The following is a 23,790-nucleotide window of genomic DNA, read 5'->3' as shown; positions in this document are numbered from 1 at the left end:
GGAAGTTTCCCACTCACTGTGTTCCTTGATACAAGCGTTTAAAACTCTAAATGTGTGACTTGTCAAAATCCCCACAACACTAAACAAATAAAAATTGTTTCCTAAGCCATGACCTTACTGAAGCCAATTCAGTCCATAAGGCTGTGAGTTTAATTTTTAACCAGGTTTTATCATTTTGACCTTGGATGCACAAGTCAGGAGAGATCACCAGCACTGTAAAACTAAAAACGAAAACAAAATCTTCCCATTTGATGTTAAATTCAGAAAAAAGGAAGTGAAGGAAAACTGAATTCTTAAGAGGGGAGTAAAAGGCAACTAGACCAAACCATGACAAAATGGCTTGCAGGGAGGGGTGGTACAAAGCAGCAAACTAAATTACAAATAGTAGCCCCACTGTTAGTTTCTTTTAAAAACTAGTAATTCCTTTCAGGGGATGTTGTACTAAGGCAGTTAATACTTAGGTTTGATGATTAAGGACCTTTTAGCTACTTCAGGAAACTGACTCCAAAATTACTATCAGAGACAGTAAGATGGTGAGGATAACTACATTTGAGACCTCAAACTGAGTACATAATAAAATTAATTTCTGACACTGTCTTTTACATACTATATCACATACAAAGTTTCCCTTTCATAGTATAGATATACAGCAAGACTCCTTTTTAAAGAGCATCTATTAAAGGATTAAATTTGTTAACAATTCCTAGCACCAAATGAATAACATGTACACACTTATTTTTGGATACCAAGTCATGACACAGTTAATGAAAACTTAAGTCAAAATATTTTCTCAACTTTTTAAAATCTGGCATTTAGTAGATTTAGACATTAAGTCTTTCTAAAATAATCCAAAATTTAGTATCTAAAATCTTAATCCTTAATATCCCTTAGAATATAGTATTGCACATCAAGTGACTCATTCCTGGCATACATTTCTGAAGGACTTGTGCAAGTCAGTGCCTTTCTTATCCAAATACCAAAAGTCCATGACTAGCCTTATTTTAAAACTGCCCTACAAAATAAAGAGGACACACCTTACACGTTCATTTCCAAAAGAGAGCCCTGCCCAGACTTTCTCCATTTAGGAGCCATTGTTTATTTACCTTTTCACTGGTGATGAGAGAGGCCAGGGCTGCCAAACATAATCAAGCAGTCAGGCTGCGCTTTCCTGATGAAGCTCAAAACATCCTGGGGTCTACCACCTAAATATTTTAAACCTTCTTCAGTCATGCAAAGACTGAAAAGACAGAAATGTTTCTCACCTAGAATTTCAACCCTATTCAATTAAAAAATCCTTGTAAGGATAAATTTCTTCTCACCAGGATACTGAAAAAGCCTAATATTTTAAGCTTTTTATACTAAATTTGTGGGTTGGTTAAAAAAAAAAAAAAGGGCAGTTCAGCAGAAGTTTCTCTGAACAATGAAAATATTAGGCTTTTCCAAAACAGTCATCACATGTTTGCTTGGTATGCAAAAATTAATTTCTGAAGCAACTCAATTTTTTAATTAACTCCAGCTTCCTTAAGCTGGGTTGTATTTCCTTTTTTAAAACTCTGAATTATTTACAAATATACATATATTCAACGATTTTGTCTGGCACAAGGAAAATATTGCTCAACAAGTCTACTCCCTTAACATGTATTCTTTAAAAAGTGTTTTACTGTTCAATTAAAATTAGTATAAAAAACCCAACTCACTGGCAAAGTAGAAAGAAGGGCTTGTCTCCTTGTTGTATGGTAATTTGGGACATGCTGAATTTGGGAAATAGAAAGGTAAATTAGCCTTCTGAGGTGTGCATTTTCCTAATTTTCTGGAAAGGTTGACATATTTAGTAATTTTTTTGTATTCATGCATAAATCATTTTTCTTATTTTACAAGAGATGACAAGCACTTTAAACATTGCTACAAAATTAAACAAGAAAGGACTGAACCAAAAGATACTTTTTCTTCTGTACTGATGTGTCGAGTTCCACATGCTGACTTGCTTAAATGAAAGGAATAAAATCATTATCTAATCAAAAGACCAACATGGCATTCCACTGAACAACCTGAATATAAATAATGTACCAAAATAAGAGAATATTTACCAAGTTTAATTCAAAAGACTCAAACAATTTTGTATATCATTATTAATAGAAGCATCATTATTCTGTAAGTTATTTATTAGGCATCTGGAAGTGAACCCAAAAATTTAGAAACATAATAATGGTAATATTAAACATGAGTATAATATCATTTATTAAAATATCTACATAAATGGGTGTGTGAATAAGTACATTTGGAAGGATATGCACCAAAATGTTAACAGGTAGTTGTCAAGTGGAAGGATAATAGGTGCATTTTAAATCTTTTTGCCTCCTGTATTTTCTCATTTATCTGCATTAAACTACCAAAAACAAACTCAAAGAGGATTCTGGATCTAACTCTTCCTGATGGCTTCCGTTAGTAGAGAAATTTTCGTTACTACTATTTCTGAAAGGGAAAACACCGCTGCCAAAAAACAAAATTAGGTGAATTAGGAGACCAGGAAACAAAAAGTAACTTCTTAGGAGGGAAGGGGCGAAGTCAATGATTTAAGTTAGATTAAGGTCAAAGAGATGAAGTTTGTGATCAAACTCCTAAGATAACTAGAAAGAGAACAAGTTCAAGAACTACTTAAAATGTCTAATATTTCTCCTAGCAATTTAGCTGTTCAATAATCTGTCAGCATATTTATATTAAATATACCAACCATTTAAAGACAATAATCAGTCTTTCATTTTGTAGTCCTTAGTGCCCTTTCTATTCTCAAAGCCTTTTGCTATGGCTGTTAACAATGAAAAAATGACCAAAGGGTGACACAGAACTGTCGCCAACATCTGGGTGCATATTCTTTCGTTGGCATAAAAAGTTGAAAATATTTAGATAGAATGAAGCTTCAAAATAGACATAATTCGGGCGCCTGGGTGGCTCAGTTGGTTGGGCAACTGCCTTCGGCTCAGGTCATGATCCCAGGGTCCTGGGATCGAGTCCCGCATCGGGCTCCCTGCTCTGCGGGGAGCCTGCTTCTCCCTCTCCCACTCCCCCTGCTTGTGTTCCCTCTCTCGCTGTGTCTCTCTCTGTCAAATAAATAAATAAAATCTTTAAAAAAAAAAAATAGACATAATTCATACTCAAAATACTTGGTTCCTTTGGGAATACGCAATACAAACTGTTCAAGGGAAAGAAGTATAAAATTAGCATTTCCATGCAACAGATTTGTCTTAGTTTAAAATAATGTACTTTTAAAAGTGTCTTGGAAGATCTAAAATAACTGAAATAAATTACTGAAGAATTAATGAACTTTCTTTACTAGGTTAAATTATGGCTTATGATGGCAAAGAATAAAACAGTTCATTTTCTAGTGTTCTTTTTAGAGTATGAAGTATCCTAATGAGAACCTGAGTAACCAGCAACAACCATATCAAGTCCACAGCCTCACCCCAGCCTGCCCTCATCAACAGACGTCAATTAACTACAACCTGTGTGAACTGCAGGAGAGTAGTTTCAGGTCTGGCTGAGCAACTTTCTCCTGGCAATAAAGAACTAGCCTTCATGACAAATCATGCCAGATTTCACTGGACATTAGACCTAGAGTTTTGTTTGCAGTATTTCCTATTTACCCACATATGAATTGACTTCAGGGTCCAAGGACAACTACTTTTCAAATGTAAATGTTTTGGGAAAGTAGTTTTAAACCATTAGCGTCTTAGATACAGTATTTACTATACAGGCTATTTCAAACCAATGAACATCCATCCAAAAGACAAAACCAGATGCTGGCAGTGAGTGAACACACTGAGGAGAAAGATTCTTCTCAACATCACAGTATCACTACAATGTCTCATAAGCATGGGTACACAAATAGCTATTCTCTAAAAAGTAATGGAAATTTTAGCTCAAAAAGTTTATATCTTATTCCAAGAGGAGTATGCCAGAAAATGGGAGGGGAAAAATGTTTTTTTCCACTTGTTAAATCATGATGTATTTACCAGAAATATATAAAAAATCATAATGAACTTTTTCATCACTTAAGCCTTTAGCAAACCAGAAAATTGTTGAAATGTATACAAATTGCTTAAAAGCATATGTGATGAACACGCTTTTATGCAATTTCATACATACTTAGTCCTGGTTAAGACAAGCCAATGAAAAGCAATCATAACCAAAATCATAAGCCAAATCAGTCTGTTGGTATTTTTTTCAATTAAATTATGAATGGGTTTCTTGTAAGAAAGTTTCCCCAAACGTGGCAAATACATCATTTTAATTTAAAGGGCATAATCCACAGTAGAAAGTTTTAAGTGATAATGTGTAAAATAAAGATTGGATTTAAGTATTTTACAAAAACAATGCCTTTAATCATTTAACATTCCTATCACTGCAAACATGTACAGTGGGAGCATGCCTCCAGGAAGAAAGCACAAGCAGCGGGTTATGGGTGACAAGAAACTTTACTGCTGCTGAGTCCTTATTCCTATGAACCTACAAAATATCATAACTGCAGTCATTAAAAAGGTTTTAAAAGGTTTAAAAATGAAATGTCCACATAATTGTTTGTAATGATAATTTCTCATAGTGGTATACTTTTCATTTGTATGAATAAACTTAAATTTCTTTCCTCCCACTCCAAAAAACTGAAATGCCAATGAGAAAACCTAAATGACAGTACAGGAGTGCTCAGGAAAGTTCAAAACAAAACTTACATCTTAATGAAACTAGCACTAAAGTTTTTTGAAAAATATAATATGGGTCAACTCACTGACTCTATTATTATAAGATATGAGTGGGAAATGTCATTTTAAATTGTCAACATTGAAAACCATATTATTTTAGTACTTTAGACAGATGCAAAGTTGACCTGCACAAAGTTCACCAGCCACAAAACTAAGATGGAGACTTTTGCCTATTATTCTTTTATATATTGTTTAATTATTTTACATAGGATACTTCTCATTTTAATTTTACCATTGCTTATAATGATTATATTTAAAGTGTGATTCATGTCTAAAGGAGATCCAGTATTATACTATTTCGACCCCTTAAAATCAGCATGAGGCAGAAACACAGTAGCATTCATTTTAACAAACAGCAATAAAAATATGTAATGCCAATGACTGCCAGAGGAAGGAGTGAAGCAGAATGCTTTCTTGCTAGAGAGTGCTCTCATTGTGGTAAAACTTTCTTGCATGCCTTAGGCAGGCCATACCAAATGGTTGTAATACTGATGAGGAAGAGGAGGAAAAGGTCTTTCTCCACAAATGATACTGTTATACAAATCATTCTATTTCACTTAAAATAAGGAGAGATATTTGAAGACAGACAAATTTCAGGAACAGAAGTTGAAATGATGTTGCCAAGACTTATAGAAATGGGTTCATCTTTTCTTTAGATTCTTGACCCTCAATGGTATAAAAGGCTAAGTTATTCTTAAAGTTTCTTTTCAGAGCTTTAAAACAAATTCCTAGTCACTCACACTGAAAGAGATAAACAAAATGCTTCCTACCATACATCGCATGCGTCTGCTCATGAGCCCCGTACTGAGTTGCTGAAGAAGACACTAAACCAGGCTGGGCATGTGCTGGTGGTGCCATCATTCTAGCATTACCCTGTATCACAGGACTATAGACATGAGGATGCTGTGTTCAAACAAAATATAAAGAAAATACATTAAAGTATCGAATAGAGTCAAGCAAATTTTAGTTAGATGTCTTAACTCCACGCTTTCCAGGGTTACAGAAACAACTCTGAAAATCCTAAAATGAATGTTCTTGGCTATTTCCTTTGAAATACTTACATTGATCAGCAACCTTCTTATACTAAAAAGGCCCCCAAATACTTAACTATCTACCTCACTGTAACACAGAGCACAAAATGTAAAGGAAAACCCCTTTACCATATTAGAGGTTAAAACTGAAAGTTATTTAAATGGAACAAAAATAAAGAGTTAGATCATATCAGCCTTACCTGAGACTGATAATGTGGCACATGCTGAACAAGAGGCTGATTTGGAAACTGCTGAGGACTATAGGCAACATATTGTGTGGAATAAGCTGGTGGGGTGGCCACAATTGGCGGGCCCGCTGCTGAGGCTGGGTGCATCATGGTGCTCTGATGATGCTGGTCTTGCCGCTGTTGGGGCATATTTGGTACTGCAGAAAAGATGACTTAGTATTAGAAAATACCATCTCCTGAGAATCAAACACACGAACACGGTCCAGGAGGCTGTGCGTGATGTGACCCTCCTGCCTGCCTCTTCAGTGCCATGTTATACCACTCCCACCACCACTTCAGCCACTCTGGCCGATTTTCCTATTACATATGCCTCAAACACCAATCCCCAACCCTCAGCTTGGACAACTCTGACTCATCCCTCAGGTGTCAGCCTGAAAGCAGCTTCATCGGAGACCCTCTCTAATGACCCCCAGATTTTATCCTGAGTCCCTGTAAATAGACTCTTTAAGCACTATGAAAACCTTCCTTCATACTACTTTCTCAGATAATCCCTATTTGATAAACCAAATTATGCCACTTGCTACAGGCGGCTATTAGAGTTATTCAAAGAAAAACAACAGCATAAGAAAAAAGCCAAAACAGACCCAACACTAAGTTTAACTCTATCTTAATTTCCCATCACTGAATTCTTACACAATCTCTTGCTCTTTCTCAAGACACAGCATCACACACTACAATGTAGCAGGTTTCTAATAGTTCTTTTTAAAAATCACTTTATGTCTTTTATTATTATTATTAAGATTTTATTTATTTGAGAGAGACTGAGCGAGCGAGCTCAGGAGCAGGGAGGAGGGGCAGAGGGAGAGGGAGAAGCAGACTCTCTGCTGAGCAGAGAGCCCCACATGCGGCTCAATCCCAGGACCGAGATCATGACCTGAGCCAGAGGCAGATGCCCAACCAACTGATCCACCTAGGTGGCCCTACTTTATGTCTTTTATTATTATTCCACACAGATTTCTGCCTCATGGTACCCCCCGTGTTAAACTTTAATTAAGAATTCAGGGGCACCTGGGTGGCTCAGCTGGTTGAGCGTCTGCCTTCTGCTCAAGTCCTGAGATCAAGTCCCGCATCAGGCTCCCTGCTCAGCATGGAGTCTGCTTCTCCCTCTGACCCTCTCCCCTCTCATGCTCTCTCTCACTCAAATAAATAAATAAGATCTTTAAAAAAAAAAAAAAGAATTCAGCTCAACTGGGGTGCCTGGCTGGCTCAGTCAGTAGAGGATACAATTCTTGTTCTTGGGGTGTGAATTTGAGCCCCACACTGGGCGTAGAGATTATTTTTTAAAAATTTAGGGGCACCTATGTGGCTCGGTGTGTTAAGTGTCTGCCTTCGGCTCAGATCATGATCCCAGGGTACTGGGATTGAGCCCCACATCGGGCTCCCTGCTCATGGGGAACCTGCTTCTGCCTCTCCTTTCTGCCGGTGCTCTCTTCTCTAATGTAAAATCTTAAAAAAAATCTAGAACTAATGATGTAATGTATGGGGATTAACATAAGAATAAAAAAAAAAAATCTTAAAAAAAAAAAAAATTCAGCGCAACTGTCATCTCCTCTGTAGTATCTTTCCCAGTTCCCCCAAAAGAGCTAGCTGCACGCTCTGTGTACCTTCACCTTACATGTCTATTAGAGCACTGATTGTTGTCTGTGATGGGTTTTGTGGTGTGATGTTAACAAAGCCACCTGAGGGAAGGAACCATGAACCACTGCTTACAACAAGGTAGGAGGCATAAAGAATGTATAACTCGGCATGTTCATAAAATCATCAGAATTATGTAAGTAGTTACTAGTTGAGAGAATTTGTTTATTTTAAATATTTCAATTTTCTGGGGCACCTGGGTGGCTCAGTCGTTAAGCGTCTGCCTTCGGCTCAGGTCATGATCCCAGGGTCCTGGGATCGAGCCCCGCATCGGGCTCCCTGCTCAGCACGAAGCCTGCTTCTCCCTCTCCCAATCCCCCTGCTTGTGTTCCCTTCTCTCGCTGTCTCTCTGTCAAATAAATAAATAAAATCTTTTTAAAAATAAATAAATAAACAAATAAAATATTTCAATTTTCTTGCTAAAAATTTAATGACTTTCTGAAATTTAGGAGAGCTAGTTATATAGTGTTTTATGTATTTAGAAAAGCAAATGTGGAAATGGAAGAAACGTGTATACAGTAATACTGTTCTGAATTTGATCTTGAGAGTCCATATAATTGAAAAAGCAATTCCTTTTAGTAAAGAAAAGCCACCCCAAACTCCTATAACATTTTTAACAAATGAAAGTTCACTATTTCTTTTGATACTTGATTATAACCCTCATACATTTAAAAAAATTAAGTAAAAAAACCAGTCAAGTGTACAATCTTTTTTAAAATTAAAATTCTAGGGATGCCTGGGTGGCTCTGTCAGTTAAGCATCTGCCTTCGGCTCACGTCATGATCCCAGCATCCTTAGATCAAGCCCCACATTAGGCTCCCTGCTCAGTGGGGAGCCTGCTTCTCCCTCTCTCTCTGCAGCTTTCCCTGCTTGTGCACACGCAATCTCTGTCAAATAAATAAATAAAATCTTTTTTAAAAATTTAAAATTCTGTTACACATACAGAAAATACTTGAATACAATTTTAAAACATAAAAAATTCAACAATACTAAAGAAAATCTTCCATCCCACTATTTGCATACTCTTTTTTTTCCACTAACAGCAACCACTGTGTATGGTCTTCTAGATTATCTTCTATGCATTAGTACATATGCATATGTATTTATACAGACAAATACTTGGGTTTATGGTATATTTTCTTCCTTAAATTGAATTTATCTTAATATTAAACTATAATTTAGATGGACCATAGTTTAACCATTTCCTTATGTCCAATGGTTTTCAACTGAGAACAATTTTTCAAGGGACATTTGGCAATATCTGGAGACATTTTGGTTGTCAAAACTGGGAGAAGGGGAGTACCGCTAGCATCAAATGGGTAAAGGCCCAGACACCTGGATGGCTCAGTCAGTTAAGCATCTGCCTTCAGCTCAGGTCATGATCCCAAGGGTTCTGGGATCGAGTCCCGCATCGGGCTCCGCTTCTCCCTCTCCCTCCCCCCACCCCCTGCTCATGCTCGCTCTCTCTCTCCCAATCGCTCTCTCTCTCAAATAAATAAAATCTTTTAAAAATATATTTTTTAAAAATGGGTAAAGGCCAGGTATGCTAATAAACCAAAAATACCTGTCCCAAAATGTCAACAGTGCCAAGGCTAAGAAATTCTGCTCTGTGTCGATCAAGTTCTTGACTTTGGCAGATTTTTAAACACAACAAAATTTTTCTCACAGGTTGTAAAAAACACTGCATTTGAACCACCAAGAAGACAAAGTGGTTTTATGCAAAGGCCTTACTATCATGCAGGAAAGATATGCCTTATACAATCTATGACTGCATTTCAGAAGCAAGTTCTTGACAGATAAAACAGCACGATACAAAATTAACACAAAGACAGCAATAGCCTTCATACATAGTACTTCATAAACTTAAACTTCATAAGTAACTACTTAAACTGCAGTGGAAAACACCCTGGTTTATAATAACAATAAAAAAAGAAGATACCTAAGGTATAAACTGAAAAAACACACACTATCTTTTAAGAGAAACTTTAAAAAACCACTAAAGATACAGAAGCAGATTTAAAGAAGCAGAAAGGCATAATTGTTCTTGCATAAGAAGACTAAATAAAAAGACAGCAATTCTCCCCTAAGTTAATATATAAATTTAATGTGATTCCAATAAAAATGCCAATTGGCGAACTGAATGTTAAAAACCATGAGTTTGTACTGACAGAACAACAAAAACCGTCACTGGTCAACCTTTAGAGAATAGTATGAAATCAACTCATTATTTTGAGAACTTTCTTGAAATGATGACATTTTAATTGCACAAACTATATCTCACAGTAACCAGTTTGACAAGGTAAAGTTTTTCTTTTCTTTTTTTTTTTAAAGAAGACATGATTTAATCACTCCGTAAACACTTTTTTTAAAAAAAAATTTTATTTATTTATTTGACAGAGAGAGAGATAGCGAGAGCAGGAACAGAAGCAGGGGGAGTGGGAGAGGGAGAAGCAGGCTTCGTGCTGAGCAGGGAGCCCGATGCGGGGCTCGATCCCAGGACCCTGGGATCATGACCTGAGCCGAAGGCAGACGCTTAACGACTGAGCCACCCAGGCACCCGGTAAAGTTTTTCTTTTTCTAAGATTTTATTTATCAGAGAGAGAGAGAGCGCGCGTGAGTGAGCACGCACAAGCAGGGGGAGTGGCAGGCAGAGGGAGAAGCAGGTTCCCTGCTGAGCAAGAAGCCTGATGTAGGACTCGATCCCAGGACCCCGAGATCATGACCTGAGCCACCCAGGCATCTATAAAGCTTTTCTTTATAGAAATATTCCATCTAATAATTGAAGAGGGATAATAGAGAATGTCACCATCTTGCAACCTTTAATGAAGTGATGGATCTAGGGCGACACAATGACTGTCAGTGGCCGCTAAAACAGAGAAGAGCTGGTAGGAAATGTTATCCTGAACAGATAAGGCTATCCTACTATCACAAAAAAGAAAGATGGTATCATGTGACTCCTAATGATAGTACACACTTCATCTATGAGACATTCTAGATTAAATTTAAAAAACTATAACCTGATCTTATCAAGCCTCTCTAGAGATCTACTATAGGTTTGCAAGGATTACAGAAAACAGAGGGCCACTTTAAACACCACCACAGAGATGCAATTCCTGAAATTCAAATTGTAGGAAAGAATACAGGACAAAGAAGCTGGATTTAAGTAAAATGTAAAGGGGGTGGGAAACTCAAGGGAAAACTTTGAGAGAGACTTATCATTAAAAGAGGTACATCAATCAAATAAAAAGTGTGGATTTTGGATGATGGCTAGCCATCATCTGAGCTTTCAGTGAGTTCACATATTTTATATATATATAAAACAAATAATAATGTCAAATTTTGAAATAATCAGAGAATTACCAAAATTACCAAATGTGACACAGAGAGAAATGCTCAGCAAATGCTGTTGGAAAAATGGTGCCAACAGACTAGCTTGAAACAGGGTTGCCACAAACCTTCACTTTGTAAAAAAGGCAGTACGCAGAGTGTAATAAAAGGAAGTATGCGTGTACCTAACACTCTAAGGTAACGCTTTACCCTAAGAACAGGAGCAATGTACGGATCACATCACTGAGAAGACTTAGCCAGTGCAATAAAGCGAGAAAAAGATACAGTGACTAGGTTATGATTATGTACACAGAAAATTCTAAGTCTAAAAGAAGCTACTAAAAATGATAAATGTGTTTAGTGAAGTGGCAAGACACAAGGTCAGTATTAAAAAATCAAGTGTATCTCTATATATTTGGTAAACAATGTTAAAAATTTTTAAAACACTGAAAGGAGCAGCATTAAAATATGAAATACCAACAACTTCTCACTCTGAAAACTGGCACGTAAAGGTTTCTAAATGAAATAGATACTAAGGAAAATTAATACTGCAAAGAAGTGTTAAATTTTATTCTGTAAGGTAATAATGAGACGACAAATATTTTAAAAATATATTATACACATTGTAGCAAAGCGTAAATGAGCCCACCTCCAAGCTGGGTCCCTGTGATCCTGCCTCCTGGTACTCACATCCTCGTGTAGTTCCCGCCCACTGTACCAGGTCTGCTTTGTGTCATCTCTAGCACACCACACAAGTTACAGCATTTCCAAGGTTAGGCTGTAAAACACACTGTAGCTTCCATTTATGCCAATTTCTCTCTGAATACTCGTTTTGGGAGAAGCCAGCTGCCATGTTTAGATAGCTCTGAATCTGGAAGCAGATCCTCCAGCCCCATTTAACCCTTCAGATACTATAGTTCTAACCAACATCTTGGCGGCAACTTCATAAGAGACTGAGGCAGAACCACCCAGTTAAGCTACTCCTGAATTTCTGACCCTGAGAAACTGTGTGAAATAATTTATGTTTGTTGTTTTAGGCAGCTAAGCTCTGTGGTAATTTGTTAAAAGACAGACAATACAGGGGCGCTTGGGTGGCTTAGTCAGTTAAGCATCTGACTCTCAGTTTCAGCTCAGGTCATGATCTCAGTGTTGTCAGATTGAGCCCCACATGAGGCTCCACACTCAGAAGGGAGTTGGCTTGAGATTCTCTCCCTCTGCCCCTACCCCTTCTCTTTCTCTTAATAAATAAATAGAATCTTTTTTTTTTTTAAGATTTTTTTTTTTTTAATTTATTTTTTGACAGAGAGAGAGACCACGAGAGAGGGAACACAAGCAGGGGGAGTGGGAGAGGGAGAGGCCTCCCAACAAGCAGGGAACCCGACATGGGACTCAATCCCAGGACCCTGGGATCATGACTTGAGCCAAAGGCAGATGCTTAACCGACTGAGCCAAGCAGGCGCCCCTCTTTTTCTTTTTTAAAAGGATAATACAGTTACTATTTTTACAAAGTTTTCAATGGAAAAGAAAAAGAGATGCAAGCAAGAAGTCACTGTAAAAATCTTGCAGTGTTAACTTGAATCAGATGTATCAGTATGAATTTCCTAATTTTGTCCACTGAAAAGGCCAAGACACAGTAACTCAACAGCATACCCAAAGACCAGAAAACGGTTTATAAATACTATTTCCGCAAAAAGAATCAGGATTCCTTGAAGGAATATGGATCCAGGTCTGGGTTTAGAAAAAGATTAACCTGAAACATCTTATTTACAGCAGAAACTAAGGAAGTTATCAAAGACAAATGCAGAGGGGGCGCCCGGGTGGCTCAGTCGGTTAAGCATCTACCTTCAGCTCAGGTCATGATCTTGGGGTCCTGGGATTGAGCCCCATGTCGGGAATACCTGCTCAGCGGGGAGTCTGCTTCTCCCTCTCCCTCTGCCACTCTCCCCTGCTCATATGTGCTCTCTCTCAAATAAACAAATTAAATCTTCAAAAAAAGACAAATGAATAGTACCAAAAGGACACAGAAGCCAACTTGAAGGGACTGCCATTGATAAAAGATGGGACAACAGGAGCAGCAAAAAGAATAATTGACTGAAACACAATGAATATATAAAAGTATATGAAAATCCATGCATTCATAATATTTAAAAAATAAAAAAGGGGAGACAGCGACATCTTTCAAAGCAAACAATTTCACTAGACACTACTGAAAAGTATCAAGGGCACCAACTCCTCCTTGGAAACTGGCACTCAAGGCAATTTTAAGCCCTTAAATTTAAGCATTTATTCTAACTTTCCTGTACCAACTATCTGAGGATAACCATATACAGCCCTAGTTGAAAAGAACAGTCCCTTACAGGATGATTCCAGCTAATGAACAGAAAAGAAATGCTAGGAATTCAGAAATTACTGTTTTCAAACTCCTAACTGCAATGATTTTCAAAGTATGATCGCAGACCATCAGCATCACTAGGGAACTAGTTTTATAAGCTGCACTAGAAATTTAAATTCTCAGGCTATATCCCAAACCTACTGAATTGGAAACTCTGGGGCTGGGGCCAAGCAATCTGTGTTTTTAACAAACTCACCAAGTGATTCTGATACACACTAAAATTTGAGAACCAGAGCCCTAACAAATTATATGAAAGAGTAACAGAAAACTTTACATCTGGGGAGGGGAGGACTGGGCTATCACCACCTGAGCCCTTAATTTTACCAATTATCAAAGTATGACCAGATCTTGTACACCTCCTGAATGATCCAATGGAACTCACAATCATCTATTAAATATTCTTACCTCTCTCCCACAAAAAAATTAAACCTGAATGTAATCAATGACATCACAAGAAGTGAACAATCTAGAATATGGGACATTCCTATATAACAACTGGTTTCTGCCACAAAGCAATAGCAGGGGGGAAAACAGGGGAATTACAAAGACATGTAATAAATGTAATAAAGTATGGATCCTACTACTTTGATCCATATTCACACAAACCAACTGTAAAAATATATACATGACTCAACCAAGGTAATGTAATTATGGTGATTATTAGACAAAAAGGAATTACTATTTTATAAAGTATGATAACAGCACTCTGGCTAGCTAAGAAAAATGTCCCATATTCAAAAGGATACACACTAAGTATGTAGAAATAAAATGGCATGACGTCTGGGATCTACTTTAAATACTGCAGCAAAGAAACAAAGCACCCCTCAAATAAATATGGCAAAATCTTGGTAATCACAAAATCTGAACTATGGACCAAGCAATTACCATGTCACTTTCCACCTTCTTAGCAAAGCACATGTTTACAGCTGCTGTTTGTAGTGTGCCTGTTCCACCTTCTGGGAACTGGCTCTGCAACACTGGCTGAGGGTCCCTCGGAGCGCACAACTTCTCTGTCTATGGGAAATGACACTGCCGCCTGAAGTTAAAGTGCCTCTCTCCCATCAGAGCCATACTATAGTGCTTGCTTTCACTGCAATTATCTTTTTTTTTTAACATAAAAACATCCCCATTGTGCTGTCTTAAATAATCATTAAAATATCCCCAAACCAGGTAGTAATATAGGAACACCTTAGTATTTTTTTAATTTAAATTCAATTAATTAACATGTATTATTGGTTTCAGAGGTAGAGATCAGTGATTCATCAGTCTCGTATAACACTCAGGGCTCATTACATCACGTTCCCTCCTTAATGTCCATCACCCAGTGACCCCATCCCCCACCTTCCTCCCCTCCAGCAACCCTCAGTTTGTTTCCTATGCTTCAGAGTCTCTTATGGTTTGTCTCCTTCTCTGATTTCGTTTTATTTTTTCTTCTCTTCCCCTATGATCCTGTTTTGTTTCTTTAATTCCACATACAAGTGAGATTATGATACTTGTTGTTCTCTGACTTATCTCGCTTAGAATACCCTCTAGTTCCATCCACATACTTTGCAAATGGCAAGATTTCATTTTTATTTTATTTTTTTAAATTTGAGAGGGAGAGAGGGGGGGGGAGAACACAAGCAGGGGGAGGAGCAGAGGGAGAAGCAGACTCCCCACTGAGTGGGGAGCCCAATGCGGGACTCCATTCCAGGACCCCAGGACCATGACCTGAGCCAAAGGCAGAAACCTAACTGACTGAGCCACCCCGGCACCCCTTCATTTTTCTTTTGATGGCTGAGTAGTATTCCATTGTATTGATATACCACATCTTCTTTATCCATTCATCTGCCGATGGACAGCTGGGCTCTTTCCATAGTTTGGCTATTGTGGACAGTGCTGCTATAAACACTGGGGTGCAGGTGCCCCTTCAGATCACTGTATTTGTATCTTTGAGGTAAATACACAGTAATGCAATTGCTGGGTCATAGGGCAGCTCTATTTTCAACATTTTGAGGAACCTCCATACTGTTTTCCAGAGTGGCTGCACCAGCTTGCATTCCCACCAACAGTGTAAGAGGAAGGAACACCTTAATGTTAACTTCACTCAAAATGGCACTAAAAGAACCTTTTCTCCACCTGAATTTTTTTAGATCCACAGAATAAGATTAATCTTAAAACTAGGTAACTTCAAATTATCCAAGCTACAGTTCTTTCAACACGTTCCAGTGTTCAAAGGCAAAGGATACCATACTTGTTTAAAAAAAAAATTAAGAATTTTAATTAACATCCACAAAATGATTACTTCAAATACTGAGGAAAGCTTATTAATTTAAGAAGTCAAAGTTTTAGGTCAGGAGGGTATTACTGGGCATTGAGAAATATCTTTTTAATATAAATCATTTACTTTCTATAGTTTCTTAATAAAATGATAGCAATTAATAGCTCTCAACTACCTGCATGGCGAAAAAGGACATCCTTTAGCATTTGCCAACATTAAAAGATTTCTTTTTTTTTTTTTTTTTAAAGATTTTATTTATTTGAGAGAGACAGAGAGACAGTGGGGGGGGGGGTAGGGTCAGAGGGAGAAGCAGACTCCCTGCTGAGCATGGAGCCCGATGCAGGACTCGATTCCAGGACTCCGGGATCATGACCTGAGCCGAAGGCAGTCTCTCAACCAACTGAGCCACCCAGGCGCCCTAAAAGATTTCCTTTTAAGATCAATATGTGTTGGGGTGCCTGGTGGCTCAGTTGGTTGAGCGTCTGCCTTCGGCTCAGGTCATGATCCCAGGGTCCCAGGATCAAGTCCCCATTGGGCTCCCTGTTCAGCAGGGAGCTTGCTTCTCCCAGCCTGTGCTCTCTCTTGCTATCTCTGTCTCTCTCTTTCAAATAAATAAAATAAATAAATAATCTTAAAAAAAAAAAAGATCAATGTGTGTTTTTTCCCATGAAGGCTGTTTAATCCCAAGTGTAGAATATTGGATTATAAACATTCTCATTTTATTATTTTTTTAAAGATTTATTTATTTATTTGAGGGTGGGAAGGAGCAGAGGGAGAGGGAGAGAGAATCCCAAGCAAACTACCTGGAACCCGACGTAGGGCTTGATCTCACGACCCTGAGATCACGACCTGAGCCAAAACCAAGAGTTGGATGCTTAACCGACTGTGCCAACCCAGGCGCCCCACAACATTTTCATTTTAAAGATGAGGGGGCGCCTGGGTGGCTCAGTCGTTGAGCGTCTGCCTTCGGCTCAGGTCATGATCCCAGGGTCCTGGGATCGAGCCCCGTGTCGGGCTCCCTGCTCGGCGGGAAGCCTGCTTCTCCCTCTCCCACTCCCCCTGCTTGTGTTCCCTCTCTCACTGTGTCTCTGTCTGTCAGATAAACAAATAAAATCTTTAAAAAAAAAAAAGATGAGGAAACATCCTCTACTATGAAGATTTTGATGGTTGCTGAAATGCGATGCCCTTGGGCTCAAAAAGAAATTCTGGATTGGGGGAGGGGGGATTGTATGTTAGTATGAAATAAAAAGGTCAACAACCCAGTAAATTAATTTAGCAAACACTCTTCAAATTTAACAATGAACACTTCAAAATTCAATTATTCTTTTTGAAGAGGATCTTGAACAATCACAACTGATGAGCAGTTCTCCTCCCCTAGTCTTGTTCATAAAAATGCAACTAGGGGCACCTGGGTGGCGCAGTCCATTGAGCGTCCGACTCTTGGTGTTGGCTCAGGTTATGATCTCAGGGTTGTGAGATTGGCTCTGCTCTCAGTGAGGAGTCTGCTCGAGTTTCTCTCTTCTTCTCCCTCTCCCTCTGCCCCCTCCCCCTTCTCCTTCTTTCTCAAATAAATAAATCTTGGGGGGAAAAAAAGTGTATCCAAATACCTTATGTAATGTTGGGTATCACAAGTCAATGCACAGGCTCATCAAAAGTGAAAGCTGAACTACAAATATTCATTCATTCTAAATGAGTTACTTAATTCATGCAGCATGCAGACTACAAGCAAACACAGGCAGGATTATTCTCACCTTTACCTGCTCTATATGTCTTGGCTTGATTCACTGGCATGGGCGTCATAGGTATAGGGTATAAAGGCTTGAGGGAATTAAAAAAAAAAAAGAATATTAGGCTTTTCAGGTAGTAAGAATATATTTTACTATTTTCTCTTAGTTGTATATTGCTAGAGAGCTAGCTCTGAAGTTTCTTGATTCTCCAGGAGTCATTAAAAAATAAAATCATACTCACACCTAAAAGGACAAACCCCAAACTGCAGTAAATCTAAACCGTCTTTCTTTCTCACCAGAAAACATTCTCAGATTTAGGTTTTTATACTAACAACACACCATGCCATTGCATGCCTCCCCCTTTCAAATACTCTTGTTTTGCCATTACTGCCTTAAGTCACCACACACCGAGAGAGTGCTTGGTATCAAATACAAATAACTAAGGAGGGTAAATGAACATCAAAATCTAGGTCTTACTTGCACGCCTGGGCTCACTGGGACTGGATACATCATATTTGGTGCAAAACAAACAGGCTGAGTATAAACTGGAGCTGGCTGCTGATGACCCACCATAGATGGGCTAGGTTGTGCTTGAGGACGAGGTGAAGTTGGGGTTGTAGAAGGCTTTGGCTACAAAAATAAAAATCAATTACCGTAAGGTGAAATGCTAACTATTATTGCAATCTGAGAACTGATCTTTCCCATCTTTCTAAGTTCTACTTGCTTTTAGTGCCTTTTCATGAAAAAGTTTTAGAAAGTAAACTTCCATGTTTCAAATAAAAGGAAAAACACTTAGGTAGAAATTACAATTAATTTCAATTGCAATTAATTACAATAATTGCCAACTTATCAATAATACTTTAAAAATAGTTGTGATTTTTAAGGAACTGAAGAAAGTGTTTTTAAAAAATTAAGTAAGTAGCTTATAAATTCAGAAGAATAAAAATAGTTTATCTATAAACCTGAAAGCCTAGTTAGCCAGCCAGTCAGAAAGATTCAAAGATTTACCACAGATCACATCTAATTGATGACAAAATAAAACAAGAATCTCTTCAATGACTCAAAAATATTCATGAATGACCATATAAGAAAAAGGAATTTAAACTACAAGTTGTTTCAGCATCCTGTAAGTGAGTTTAGATGGCAGGTATGGGGAAAATACTATTACCAATAATAAATTTATTTTTTTGAGACTATGATTACTTCAGAGAGAGAAACAACCTTACCTGAGAAAAGGAGCGAGGGTTGAACTCCTTTGCATTAGGATTCAAAGTTGATTTTCTCACTTGCCTAAACCAGGGGAAAATTAAAAAGGGCCAGTAAAATTTGCATGGAACTTGTGTTTCTCTCAAGTCTTCTATACCTTTTTAAAAAACTGCTAAACATACATTAAACAATTCTTACTAGATCACTAATTCTCTTCATTAAAATGCATACACATATTTCCCACTCCTTAATCTGATAAAGACAGGCCAAAAAAGGGCACTTTTTTTTTAAAAAGTGGGAGCACCTGGGTGGCTCTGTTGGTTAAGCATCTGACTCGATTTTGGCTCAGGTCATGATCTCAGGGTCCCGGGATCAAGCCCTGCCTCGAGCTCTGCACTCAGTGGGGAGTTTGCTTGAGGATTCTCTCTATCCCCCTCTCCCCCTACTCCTCCCCAAACCATGCACACGCGTGCATGCACTCTCTCAAATAAATACTAAAAAAAGTGTTAATATTAATTCTTCTCTCAAAGGCAATCAATAAATCAACTTAAATTGAGAAGACAAAATATCCCTAAAAGCAATCCCTAATATACCAATTCTCTAGAATGCAGTATTTTCTTTTTTTTTTTTAAGATTTTAAGTACTCTCTACACCCAGCATCGGGTGGAAGAACCCACAACGCTGAGATCAAGAGTCACACACTCTGCAGACTGAACCAGCCAGATGCCCCCTAGCATGCAATATTTTCTAATGTGACAAAATGTTTGCCTACATGACACACCTTGGGAAGAATCATGACTCTAATAAAAATTTTTGCCTTATATGAAGAACAAGCACTGTCTGACAGATCAACAAGCTGCATTCCAAAAGTTCAGCTGTAAATGGATTGTATGAACAGATAAATTAACGGTGGTTAGGTTCTGAGACTCGCCCACAAAGATCCATTCAACTGATAATACATCAAATGTGGAGGATTAAGTTTATCTTAACAAATCTAACAATTAACGAAAACATTGTTTCTATAAGAAAACATACTGCATTCCAAGTAGGGGCACCAGACACTTCTTTCTTTTCTTGGCAATAGCAGTTCTTGGTTCTAGCAGCAGGGCTAGGAGGTGGGTACTGACTAGCATCCAGGATATATACTTCCCAAAACTCCCTGTACATTTACAGAAGAGAGTCTTTCTTAATTTAGTCTAGATTCTGGCCATGGGGAACAAAAATGGGGAAGGAAGGAAAAGGAGTACACAGTGCAAAGACCTAATTTACTTAAGATGTCAGCTGTTCAGACCAGTTGTTTGCAACTTGAGGGCTACATATAAAGCAGTCCAAAAGTCCAGAGAGATTCTTGAGCTGAAAGCCCTTGTACACTTTAAGAAAAAGTAAGGAACAGGATGTGCTCAATTCAAAGTTTACTCACTCAGCTGCATCTTTCTTCTCCTCTTTATCATCTTTCTCTTGTTTACATCCTGGACTGGACGTCTGAACCCCTTGGGATGTGACCTCAGGTCCCCTCTTGTGCTCCGTGTTACTGAGGATTGAAGGGGAAATGCTGGGACTGTTCGGTTTGCTGCTGCCACTGGTGCAATTGCTGCTATTTTCAATGAAAGAATCCTTAGCATTTGGTTCAATTTTGTCTTTGATCAAATCTCTTGATTTTTCTCCCTCTCTATTTTTGTTTAGCAGTTGATCCATAGATTCAGAAGTAGAACTTGGCTGTAACTAAATAAAGGAAATAATTATACTTAAATATTTTAAATGACTCTATAATCAACTTTCTCCATGAGTATAAGCAAACTAATATTATTTGTAAGCATGAGATATACCAAATAAGGCTTTTTACATACTTTAGGAATAATGTACTTATTATAAAGCAATAATAACAGAACATATATACAACACCCATAGTCATCTAGGCACTCAAATGTCCTAACCTCAAAAGTTAAGTATTTATTAACTACCTACCATGTGTCAGAAACTGTACCGCTGGGTATGGAAAATACAGAACAGTTCCTATCCTCACAAAGCTTACCACCTGGGTGAGATCAGATACCTAACAAAATTTGGTAAATGCTATGGGATCCTAAAGGAAAAGCAATTTATAGAAAAAGAAGGTTTCTCAATGAAAGCATCATCTAGTCTAAGGCATAAAAGATTGGAGGTGGGGGTAGTTTGGAAAACGGAATTGTCTAAGCTCAAGAAACAACATGTTTAAAAACCCAAGGGAAAGGGAGAAACAGAAAAGCACTAGTGGACTAAGACCTGGGCCTGGACTCAAGAAGTGGTGGGCTGGCAAGTCAGAAGTAGGTGGATTCAGAGGGACAGTGGACTAGACAGGTTGGTCAATTAGACCTTCTAACCTTACTAAAGAAGGAAAGTGCAAAACACAAGTACCATGAAGAAGAGTAGAAGGCAAAGATGTTAGCGAAGTAGGTGCTGAGGTTTTTAAGTTTATAGGCTAGAAGAAATCAATGCTACTACTGTCTGAAGATGAATGAAGATGCCATACTCCAAAGAAAGAAAAAAGAAGCAGCTGAAGGAAATGACAAGAAAAAGAGAAGGAAAAAGGCACCAAGTAGAAGCAGCTGAAGTGGGCTGCCTGGGTGGCTCAGTCATTAGGCGTCTGCCTTCAGCTCAGGTCATGATCCCAGGGTCCTGGGATCGAGGCCCACGTCGGGCTCCCTGCTCAGTGGGAAGCCTGCTTCTCCCCCTCCCACTCCCCCTGCTTGTGTTCCCTCTCTCACTGTGTCTCTCTCTGTCAAATAAATAAATAAAATCTTAAAAAAAAAAAAAAAGGCAGCCGAAGTGGCAATGAGAATACAGCAGCAGCCCCAGGCAGCAAGAAGGGACTGCAAGGGTTGGACAGAAACAAACTCTCTCCCCAGCCTCAGGATGGGCAAACAAATGTCAGTCTCACTACTAAGGCCCTTGGCATGCTGGCATCTTGGGGGCATCTCAAGCTTCACTGCATCACCAATATAGTTACAGAATCCACAAGCAGCTCATGGCAAAAGGTGATAGGATCATTTACTTGGACCGAGTGGCTACTTAAGTCACAATATAGGCATTTAATATTTAAGCCAGCATTTGTTCAGATAAATCTTTAGTAGAAGCTACCCAACTGTATACTGCATAAGATTTCTTGAGTATTTACAAAAGTCTCTGAGTCAGGCAAAAACGAGACTTTTTTTTATCTTATTCTTCATATAATGGAATATATGGTTTGGACACTGTTCTAAATGATTTACAAACTCATTAATTTAGTTGCTACAACAGACCTATGTGATGTAGACACTTTTATCACCACCCTGCAAATGGATAAACTAAGGCACAGTTCATGCTTTTCAGCATTCAGCTATATTTCCTATCTGCAGTATACTAAGTAAACCTAAGTGAAAACTGAGATTTTTTTCCCCCAAAATTGAACCACTTTTTTCTTTTGAAACATAATTAATGTATAAACGTATTAGTTTCAGGTATACACCACAATCATTCAATATATGTATATACTGCAAAATAATCAATGTCTAGTTAATAGCCATAACTGCAGTTATAAATTTTTCTTATGACAAGAACTTTTAAGATCAATTCTTTTTTTTTTTTTTAAAGATTTTATTTATTTATTTGACAGAGAGAGACACAGCGAGAGAGGGAACACAAGCGGGAGGAGTGGGAGAGGGAGAAGCAGGCTTCCCGCTGAGCAGGGAGCCCGATGTGGGGCTCGATCCCAGGACCCTGGGATCATGACCCGAGCTGAAGGCAGATGCTTAACGACTGAGCCACCCAGGCGCCCCCTTAAGATCAATTCTTTTGGCAACTTTCAAATATTACAATACAGTATTACTGACTATAGTCACCATGCTGAACATTACACCCCCATGACTTATTTTATAAAAAGAAGTTTCTGTCTTGTGATGCCATTCACACATTTTACTGCCCCCTGCCTGTGGTAACCATCAATCTGAATCTGAAGGTTTTTTTTCTTTTTTAAGGTTTCACACATAAGCGAGATTATGTAATTATCTGTCTTATTCCACTTAGCATGATGCCCACAAAGTCCAACCACGTTGTCGCAAATGACAGAATAGCCTTCCTTTTAATGCCTCAATATTCCCTTACATATATGTGTGTGTGCGCACACACACACGTGCACATCTGTACCTATAATACATATACGTGCGTGCATTTGTATATACATATATACACACATGCACAATCTTCTTTATCCATTCATCCATCAGTGGACACCTAGGTTGCTTCCATGTCTTGGCTATTGTAAATAATGCTGCAATGAACATGGGGGTTCACTGCAGCTATCTTTTTGAGTTAGTGTTTTCATTTCCTTTGTATAAATACCCAGAAATGGAACTGCTAGATCATATGGTAGTTCTATTTTTTTTTTTTAAGATTTTATTTATTTATTTGACAGACACAGCAAGAGAGAGAACATAAGCAGGGGGAGTGGGAGAGGGAGAAGCAGGCTTCGTGCTGAGCAGGGAGCCCGATGCGGGGCTCGATCCCAGGACCCCGGGATCACGACCTGAGCCGAAGGCATACGCCTAACGACTGAGCCACCCAGGCGCCCCGGTAGTTCTATTTTTAATTTTTTTATTTTTGAGGAACCTCCAAACTCTTTTCCTTAGCAGCTACGCCAATTTATGTTTCTGTCAAAAGTGCACATCTTGGCCAGCACTTGTTATTTCCTTAATTTTTTGGTAATAGCCATTCTAAAGGCGTGGGCAATATCTCATTGTGGTTTTGATTTGCATTTCCCTGGTGATTAGTGGTGAGCACCTGTTCATGGACCTGCTGGCCATCTGTATGTCTTCTTAGAAAAGTGTTTATTTACATCCTCGGCCATTTTTAAGTCAGTTTCTTCGTCCTCTTTTTTTTTGCTACTGAGCTGTAGGAGTTCTTTATATATGTTGGATATTAACTCCTTATCAGTTATGTGATTTGCAAATACTACCTCCATGTGGTAGGTTCCCTTTCATTTTGTTGGTTTCCTTTGCTGCGCATTATTTTTGCTCGTTACTTTTGCTTTTGATGTTAAATTAAAAAAACCACTGCCAATCACTGCCAATGTCAAGGAGCTTACTGCCTATGTTTCCTTCTAGGAGTATTTTTCAAGTCTTTATTCCATTTTGAGTTAATTTTTATGTAGAGTGTAAGATGGTCCAGTTTCATTCTTTTTTTTTCTTTATTTATTT

At 38.3% G+C, this 23,790-nt stretch overlaps 1 protein-coding gene across 10 annotated transcripts in view; it reads right to left on the bottom strand.

Moving 5' to 3' along the window:
- The window catches only part of ATXN2 (ataxin 2), a 117,407-nt gene that overhangs the window by 9,137 nt on the left and 84,480 nt on the right, over positions 1 to 23,790 (bottom strand). For 5 of the 10 annotated variants that reach the window (XM_031030645.2, XM_031030649.2, XM_031030651.2 and 2 more), the window contains 7 exons: positions 20,001 to 20,302; positions 18,601 to 18,664; positions 17,852 to 18,004; positions 17,399 to 17,465; positions 5,986 to 6,170; positions 5,525 to 5,657; positions 1,698 to 1,751 (listed from right to left, as the gene is read on the bottom strand). In XM_031030645.2, the coding sequence (XP_030886505.2) occupies positions 1,698 to 1,751; positions 5,525 to 5,657; positions 5,986 to 6,170; positions 17,399 to 17,465; positions 17,852 to 18,004; positions 18,601 to 18,664; positions 20,001 to 20,302 (958 nt within the window). The other 5 variants (XM_031030652.2, XM_031030646.2, XM_081802227.1 and 2 more) reach the window with 4 other exon arrangements.

Source organism: Leptonychotes weddellii, chromosome 13 (genome assembly GCF_054177405.1).
Source record: "Leptonychotes weddellii isolate Sample4059 chromosome 13, ASM5417740v2, whole genome shotgun sequence".
Lineage (NCBI taxonomy): Eukaryota > Metazoa > Chordata > Mammalia > Carnivora > Phocidae > Leptonychotes > Leptonychotes weddellii.
Note: the sequence above shows the minus strand (reverse complement) of the source record. Positions and strands in the feature narration are given on the sequence as shown.